This window comes from Manacus vitellinus, unplaced genomic scaffold, assembly GCF_001715985.3.
Source record: "Manacus vitellinus isolate BGI_N305 unplaced genomic scaffold, ASM171598v3 scaffold_28_pilon, whole genome shotgun sequence".
In the NCBI taxonomy this organism is placed as follows: Eukaryota; Metazoa; Chordata; class Aves; order Passeriformes; family Pipridae; genus Manacus; species Manacus vitellinus.
The window spans coordinates 6,692,464-6,701,250 of record NW_021940122.1 but is presented as its reverse complement, the minus strand read 5'-3'; the positions used below and the strand labels follow the sequence as shown (position 1 = coordinate 6,701,250).

The 8,787-nt window shown below is 44.1% G+C and overlaps 1 protein-coding gene across 1 annotated transcript; it reads right to left on the bottom strand.

Annotated features, from left to right (window-relative positions):
* Positions 1–4,814: 4,814 nt before the first annotated feature.
* Positions 4,815–8,420, bottom strand: TEX55 (testis expressed 55). Its single transcript, XM_018074616.2, has 5 exons — positions 8,361–8,420; positions 7,201–7,654; positions 6,862–6,924; positions 6,086–6,150; positions 4,815–5,020 (listed from the first exon to the last, which is right to left on the bottom strand). The coding sequence occupies exons 2-5, from the start codon at positions 7,351–7,353 to the stop codon at positions 5,008–5,010; spliced, it is 294 nt and encodes a 97-aa protein (XP_017930105.1). The 5' UTR covers positions 7,354–7,654; positions 8,361–8,420; the 3' UTR covers positions 4,815–5,007.
* Positions 8,421–8,787: the final 367 nt, after the last annotated feature.

Sequence of the window (8,787 nt, the reverse complement as noted above, 5' to 3'; positions counted from 1 at the left end):
ACCCTGCTTAGCTCTTACATTTTTAAAGTGCTTTTCTCTTCATTTGGAAACATTTAGATGCCTAACAATGCAAAATATAGGGAGCTGTTGCTCCCAACAATAGGCTGAGTTTCTACTGTATGCACTCCTATCTGCCATACCAAGCACGTATCGGCATCATGGCACCAAGGAGTCTCTCAAGGAGTCTCTCAAGATATCTCTCTTATCCTACCAAGGATTCAAACCACAGGGCCAAAAGCTGGGTTATCCGGTGGGCAATACTTGCTTTCAATACTGTGGGGTTTCAGCAAACTGGCAATGCTGCCCTCCCCTGAATCTCCTTGCAGGGAGGCAGGATATTATGCTAGACCCAAGGGGATACTTAAACAATAGCGGGATAGGGCCAGCATCATTCTGCTCCTCAAAGGGGCTGTGATGTTTGTTCATGGTGTTTATGTAACTTTGAGCCACTGTTAAAAATCTTTGGGTCTCTGACCATTTGTCTGAATGTAATATAGCCTTCTCCCTAACGTCAACTCATCTGTCCAAACACCAAAACCTCCTCAGGGTGGAAACTGTTTTTCTTCAAGGGCTGGTATGACATGCATTTTTCTCATTAATGAACTATTGTGCTCTTACACATGCCTGTATACACCTCTGTTTCCTGTTTTATGCTAGAAGGAAAGCTGGGGGACAGGAAGGAGGAAGGACAGAGGTCATCTCTTTTTCCTACAAACTCCCTAACCCTAATATAGATCCTTCCTCCTAGTTAATAATAAGGATTTTTAAGGTTGGACCAGGTGATTCCAAATAAGGCATTTGCCTCAAAGTCTTGTGAGTTTATAGTGAATTTTTTATGGTCAGTGTAAATGGAGAGCTGCACTCCCTTAGCTACAGTGCCTTCCTTTTTTGATAGCCATGCACCTTTGTAAGTCCAGCTCTATGTAGTTCCAAGTTCCTCCATCTCTTGCCACTTTAATGAGTGACAACAAAAAAGATGCTTATTTTTGGTCTCAAAGTAACAGTGTAAAAAAGCAAATGAGTCCATCTCATAATTCATTTCTTCCATGGTATTATTTCACTGCAGTTTATGAAAGTATACCAGCGGTTTCTCCTATTTTCTGCACTGGAAGATAGAAAGTTTACCCCAGACTCCTGGATGAATAAGCCAATGAGATGTCCTTCCTAGTGCCTGAAAGCAGCAAGGTCTCACAAAGGAGGGTGAGCTCTTCCCACTTGTGAGAGGAGTTGCATGGGGAATTGAGATGATAGCCTTAAGGGGGAAAGGAAGAGCCATTCTCCTAATTCATACCAGCTGTTTCTAAAACAGACCAACTACTGCAGCGTCTGCAGTTAGTTTCCAGTGTTGAATTATGTATATAAAAATCTCTTGCATCTGCTTCACCTAAATTCATCTGTTCTGCAGTGACACTCCAACCCGCCACCTTTCCCCTGGAGAAGATGAGCGTTCATCCAATCCATGTCACCCCAACAACTCAAAGTTCTCCTTTTCATTTCTGTATGTTAAGCTATGGCCATGAACTTTTGGTGGTGCTGCTACTACATCAGTTCTGTCCATGAGGACAGTCCCAAAAAAAGGAATGCAGCCATGGATATTAAAGCCTGACCTTCAGGTAATGTCATTTTCTTCTTCATTCACCTTCATTTTCTTCTCCATTTCCTCTGGCTGAAAGAATGGTCAAGAGCAGATTTCCCTTGAATACAACTCAAAGGCATGTCAGATAGGGTTTGATCAATTTGCCCTGGTGTATTCCTTTCCAAGCTCTTCCACATTCTCCAGTCTTCAGCTGGAGCTTTCTCTTGAGCTCTTTGTCGGACTTCACCCAGAGGTTAATTTCTTCCATTTCAGACATGAAAGCCCTCAATAGTTGTTGCTGCCTAAAAGTTTCACATGATTGTGAAACTTTGAAATCAGTGGCATTAAACTAGCTTGAAGTTGGTGTTATGTAGCAATGATTCATATCCAATGAGTCACAATGAAATGTCTCATGCTATAAGCAGCTGGCCATTGAAAAATGTGCTCTCCACCTAACTAAGAAGCAGAGCAGAGTCTGTGAACTTTTCAAAAGGATCTTTAATCAGCTGTTGCAACATTGGAGTTTTTTTGCATTGGTTAGAAGCAATACATAGGCAACTTTAGTATTGCTTGGTGCATCTGAGTAATTTTAACTTCCATACAGAGATAGCAGAAAAAGAAACTGATGTTTTCATCCAAGAGACCTATTTCACAGTGATTACACTTTCCTTCTGATTGCTCCTCTGCATCCTGCTTCTGGAGTACAAGGTTCACAACAGAAACATTCTATGGGCCATAAGGTCATGCCATTTGGCAGATGAATTGGATGTCACGCTTCTGTGCCTGTCCATGGATCGGCAAAAAAAAAAATCTGTTCCTTCAAAATAATTTACTTTCTTGGTGTCCAGCTCATATTGAGGAGTAATCATCCTTGGGAACTACAAATTACCTCCAACTTCAACGCTTTTCACTCTATGACCTATCCTTATCCATTAGAAGCACACAGCAACACACAGGTGTGGGTAAAAAAAACCACAAACCACCCTTTTCAAAAGAATGTACCTCAGTGCACAGACATCTCCCTTGTGGAGAGGAAAAAGAGCAAACAACAGATGTTAGTCACGTTGCTTAGCACACTCTGGAGAGCATTCAAATATACTGTGACTAGTGTGCTATAAGGACTTATATGGAATAGTTTCAGTTACACACAATGAACTGCTAATTCCTTCAGAGCACTCAAGGCAAGAAATTTAATGACAGTTTAGTGTCATGTTGATAAATGTCCACTTATGAAGAAGAAATAAGGATCCAATGGTTTGAGAAATAAATTATGGAAAAGGGGCAGTCACTCTGGAATTAAGACTACAGTAAAAGTTTCCATTTGAAATCTAACTTGCCTCCTTGCCACAGGAAAGCCTTCTTATACACAAACAGCAGTGCTTTACTATAAAGTAGAATTTTTCTAGGACTAAAGTATTTTTCAGAAGAACTGTGAAGCAAATAAAAAAGCACAGCTGGGTGACACTAGCTTAAACACAATAATCTGCCAACATTCTGGAGAATGCTTTTTTGTTTTCATAAAATTAAGTTCCTGAGCTTCTTTTTGCTTGAAAAACTGCAATTCAAAATACAATTCAATCATCTAAGAGGCTCAAGGTGAAGGAAGTGACATTTCTCCTCAGCTCATGGTATGTTCCCCAAGATTTCTGGTCAAAGCCCTTGCTCAGAGCTGATCAACTCCCTGTAAGTCAGTGAAAGCTGAAGGATTGTCCTCAGCCTACTGTCTTCCTCAGTCTCTTGCCATTTACACATGACAAATCTAGGCCCAAAGAGCTGTCCTGAGTACAGCCTCATTCATCTCTATACAACTGCTGCTCCCCAAAGGAGAGTGACCTCTCCTCTGAGGAGAGAAATGAACAGAAAACACTGTTTCTGTTTCACTTTTCTGAGAAGCAGAAAAGACAGGTGCTCTGTCTTATGTGCAATGGGAAGACTTCTTGCTACCACACAGAAACTTTGCTGGCATGAGATAAGGTAGCCAGGCCACCAAAGGAAAATTTTGGCCCTGAGTTTGCTGAGGAACTCTGGGTAGGGCCTCTCTTTCAAAATTTCCGTCACTTGTAAGAAGACTGCTTTCCAGTTCATTCCAACCTACATGAAAGAGGGATTAAGGATCTTTCCTTGCATAACTCCCTTAATCATGACATGAAGTTGAAGGCATACACTTATAGTCTGAGAACATATTACAAGTCAAAAGCTTTTCATTAGTAAAACAGAACAATGAAATACAATACACAAATGACAAAAGCAGGAAACACACAGTTAAGGCTGTACCCAATCCTGTACCCTAATCCTGTTCTACAACATAATTTAAAGACATGCCAACTTCTCCATCTTCTGTGACAGCATGATGACAAATGACCATAGAGATGAGAAGGCTTCAGCCACTGTCTTCATCTTCCACGTTTTCTGTTTCACAGAGATACTTTAGGACAGGGCATATATACACAGGGCTGCTTACAAACTCTTGATCAAAAATACATCAGGCTGAAAAACAATCTCAGTGTCTGATTCTTCCAGTTGCCAAGGATAGGTAGGGATTTCAAAAGCATCTCACCACTTCAGTGGGACCTAGATGCCTAAGTCTACACCTCATGGCTAGGCTTTGTGAACGAAGATTTAGGAAGGCTCTACCCACGTTTGTTACAAGCACGTTGGTGGCTAATGAGGCCAATATGAGACAGACATATCCGATTGCAAAAGGCACAGCAGAAAGACTCCTTAGGTGGTCTATTCTGCAAGACACAATTCTTTCTGCGTTGTCTTTTCTCCTCGAGAGTGATCCTACGTGCGTTCTCAAAAGCATCAGCAGCGTTATAGATGGTGTGTCTCCAGACCTCCCAGTTGGAGGCCAGAGTAGACCAGTTATGTTGATCAATATGGCCGAGGCTGAGATGTTGTTTCAGGGAGTCCTTGTATCTTCTCTTTGGGGCTCCTCTCTTGTGGCAGCCGGTGGCAAGTTCACCATAAAGCAAGATCTTCGGGAGGCGGTGGTCCTTCATCCTTGAGACATGCCCTGCCCAGTGCAGCTGTGTTCTCAGCAACATGGCCTCAATGCTTGTTCTTACAAAACCAACAAAGATTGAATCTGAATCTTGAGCCACTCCTAGGCTCAAAATAACCTTAAAAACCTCCCTGCTCTAAGAATGATGGGTGCTTACCTACCTTTAACCTGGAAAAATATGAGTTACTGATTTTTTTTTTTTTTGAGAACCTTAGATAAAAAAGAAACTCTTCTCAGACATGGAATTTGTATGTCAAATACTTGCGTCTGTTATTCCCAGACTTTTCGGGCCCAAGCTGTGCTGCAGAGAATCACACAACCTAATCATCAGACTTTTAGCTAAAAATAGATAGATGAAGTTTCTATGGCGTTCTCTTCATAGTCATAGAGACAGTCATTTGGGAATACATTGCCATCCATCAGGAAATTAGAGCACTTGCCTAAAAAAGAGAAAAGCCTAGTGACAAAAAAAACCACTATCTGGCATCTACTGCACATACACAATACATGAAGCCAAAACAATAGTATGCTCTGTTGCACATTTTCAATAATCTTCAGGCAAGATACAAAAAAAAGAAAGACAAAGTTTCTTATCAGGGTGGAAACAGACACTTGGATAGTATGAAAATGAGAATTGTATTTTAAGAATCAAAAGCAGCTCAAATGACGTGTTTGCGAAATGTACCTCAACTCTGATGAATTTCCTGAGCTAGCAGTGCTTGGTTTTGGTTTGTTTAGTTTTATTCACCTCCCACATTCCTGAGGGACAATGTTTTCTGAAGCTATTAAGGGTGTGTGCAACTGTTGCTTTACTGTTTTGGTTATCAAGATATGCACTGTACTTGAAATGATACAAGTAAGGCAACCCCAAGAAGCAGAGTGATTGGTACCCAACAGGGATGATTAAGGGTGTGACAGCTGCACCCAGTGTGTGGAAGAGGCAGAAGACAGCTTCTTGCATCAGAGGAGCTCTGGGGCCAGCGGGAAAGCCCAGACCCAGCCCATCAAAGTATTAGATGGGCACTGGTGCTGCTGCATAGCTGCACAGCTGTGTGCCACCAATGCAGCAGGAAAAAAAGAAAGGGTTGTGGGTTTTCCAGGGCTGCTCTTAAATTCTACTTGCTTTTGTGCTTGTGTTGTCTGAGCTGTGGGATTTCTCTGCATGGAAAAGCAGAGTCTAGGAGTGGCCTAAATATGGGACTTATGCATTTGTATGCACAGACCACATAGGAGTTCAGCAGACCTGCCTCTTCAAGGTGTGCCATATGTGCATGCAGGTCCATGCACACTTAGATCTGAGTTTGTGATTCCATACCAATATTTGGTTGCAGGATTTAAACCCAAGGGGAAGCAGAAGCATACAGAACAGGGAAAACATGAAAGACAGACACACGCAGACCTTTTCCAAGTTATTGCCAATGACTACAAAAGCATGATGCAATATCACAATAGCAAGGTCAGTAGGGCCCAAAAGGAGTGTGCAGGCCTCTTCTAGAAACACCTACACATCTTTGTTCTCCTCTGATATTCTCTCCATTTCTGCCTGCCTGGCTTCTATCATAGACTGCACCTGGACAAAGGAAAAGGAAAAGGGTCATTTGGGAGCTTATTTCCTCACACACTGGTGCCTAGAACTGCCTTGCCATTCCTCTGTAGGTTTTGTGTTCAGTACACCATGAACCCAGCAGCAAACCACAAAGATGGTGCTTTTCCTGACTGACTAGAGGGTAACGAAGGAAAAGACTCACTCTCTTTCTCTGTCTGCTTTCTTTTCTCTAACCTCCTCCTTTTCCCAAGAAGCAACCCATACTTCTACTCACTCCTAAACTATTGTCTAATTTGACTGACTTTGAATTAGCTGTGTTTTAATACCCTGCAGGATCAGCAGAGACAGCTCTCCTGAATAGAGGTGTGTGGGCAAAAAAGTGTTCCCTCCCAGTCTAGGATAGAGGTAGCTGGGGAAGGGTCACAGAGGGGCCCTATATCTGTCCTTAAGCTTCCCTCATTTCTCAGGTAACTCCAGGGCACATTTACCCCATCCTTCCCCCAAACTGAACTCTTCACTCACACTCTCGTACCTTCTCTCCCTCTCCTTTTGGAGCACACGCGGCCCCTCGCATCCCAAGCACTCTGCTCCTGCCCTGGGCTTTTCCTCCTCCCAAGAAGATACACAGTGAGAGAAACAGTCCTGGCTTGACCCTAACTTTGGTGTGCTCAGTAAAGCTGGCTTTCTGCTGTGGCCCTAACAGGCAGTCCCCACTGAGCCTCAGCAAGACCATACCTCCATCAGTATGAACTTCAAGGGGTCATCAGGTTTAGAGTACACCAATTTTTCTGTGATCTCCTGAGACAGAGACAGACAGAAGGAAAGAATTATTGATCCTTGGGTAGGTGGGTGGCTGCACTTTCTGCTCCAACACTATCTGCATTTTAAAAAGCAAGCATCTCTTTCAAACCTCAAAGATGATCAAGGGTCCTTTTCTACTGCTTTTCCTAAGTTTACACTTAGGAAAGCACAAGGACAAGGAGGGATCTGGGGAAGGGATAATTTGGCTCAAGCTAACTTTAGGCCAAGCTTCTCATCTAAGCTTCTGGAAAGAGAAGGAAATATATATTTCACCTGAAATATCTGCATAATGTTATGTTTCTCCACATAATCGATGGACATTTGATAGGCATTTTCAAATATCGTTGGCTCTGGTGTTTCATATGCAGTCTCTGCTGCTGCTGCTGCAGCCTCAGATCTGTTACCATCCTGTGTGGAGTCAGACATGTATATCTTGACTTCAAAACTTGACAGTTCACCCACAGATGATCCGATGTCAGGTGAGCTTTCCCTGGATGTGGACTATTCAATGAGCGGTAACTGGTCCTCAGAACGTGGTAGTTTCTCAATAATCAGCTCATCTGCAGACACTGGCAATTCCACTACAGACAGCTGGTGTTTTAAACGCAGGTAAGTCATCCAGTGATGGTGGGGATTCAACTACAGGTGTCTGGTCCTCAGATGATTCAGCAGGTGACAGTATGCTAGATTCTTCCACTTTGGATTCTGAATGATTGTTGTGCTCTTGCTAAAATATTTAACAAATAAAGAACAAAGAATATTTTAAACATGCATCTCCACAGATCAGATACATCATGTTACTGTAACCTTCTGCAAATATGCTGCAACCCCTCTTAAAACATGCACTAATACGCTTTAATTTCTGTGACTGAACCCACCTGCACCTTCTGCATGATCCCAGGAACTCCATTTAAGCTCAGGTTCAGAACTGGCCTGTGCCTGATCCTCACTTACTAACTAGTTGTCCTAGGGGGACTCTGTAAATATGTATTGTAGGTAGTTCTGTTTCTATGGAAGTCTCTTGGATGGATCCCAGACCTGATTCATGACCTTTCCTTGCCTGGGGCCGTCGGTGATCCCTCTTACCAGCAACCTGCCTGTGCTGGGGTTGCCCTCAGCTCCTGGCTCCTCTCCCTGTCTGACACAGTCCCCGTCTTGCTCCCTGGCAGCAAGCCACCGAAATTTGTGTAGGTTTCACCCATTCCCTCCTTGAGCAGCTGGCTGTGGGCTGTGCTGTATCCACGCCCTGCTCTCCCATTCCCAGATCTGTGACTGAGCGCAGGCAGAGTCCTGCCCGGTTTCTCCCTCCCGCCCGGGACAGGAGGCAGCAGCCACGGCTGCTTCAAGGTTTTGGGGGTCCCGGTGACAGCAGCGTTGTCTGAAGCCATCTCTGCAATTGGGAAGGGGGCGTTGAGCCTGGGGACAAAAGATACCGGGCGCTCGGCGAGGAAGCTGCTCGGGGGCAGCGCGGGTCGGTGTAGCCCGGGAATCACAGAATCACAGAATCATAGAATCAGCCGGGTTGGAAAGGACCTCTGAGATCATCAAGTCCAACCCTTGATCCACTACCGCCGTGGTTACTAGACCATGGCACTAAGTGCCACATCCAGCCTCATCTTAAAAACCTCCAGGGACGGAGAATCCACCACTTCCGGGGCAGCCCATTCAATGCCTGATTTACCCCTCTCTGCAAGAAATTTCTTCTAATATATCCACCCAAACTCCCTGGCAGAGCTTAAGACCATGCCCTTTTGTCTTAGCTGACAGCTGCCTGGGAGAAGGCAATTCCGGGGCCGGGGCTCTCCCTCACCTGCCCCCGGGTCCGCAAGGACAAGGTAAAAGGGGGCGCTTCGCGCCCCG

What these genes read in the sequence shown, in the direction of transcription:
- TEX55 (XM_018074616.2), bottom strand. Translation starts at nt 7,353, where the DNA reads ATGTCTGACTCCACACAGGATGGTAACAGATCTGAGGCTGCAGCAGCA. An exon ending in ACATTATGCAGATATTTCAG is followed by an intron (nt 6,925 to 7,200) that starts GTGAAATATATA and finishes TCTCTGTCTCAG; the next exon opens with GAGATCACAGAAAAATTGGT. An exon ending in TGAAGTTCATACTGATGGAG is followed by an intron (nt 6,151 to 6,861) that starts GTATGGTCTTGC and finishes TCCTTTGTCCAG; the next exon opens with GTGCAGTCTATGATAGAAGC.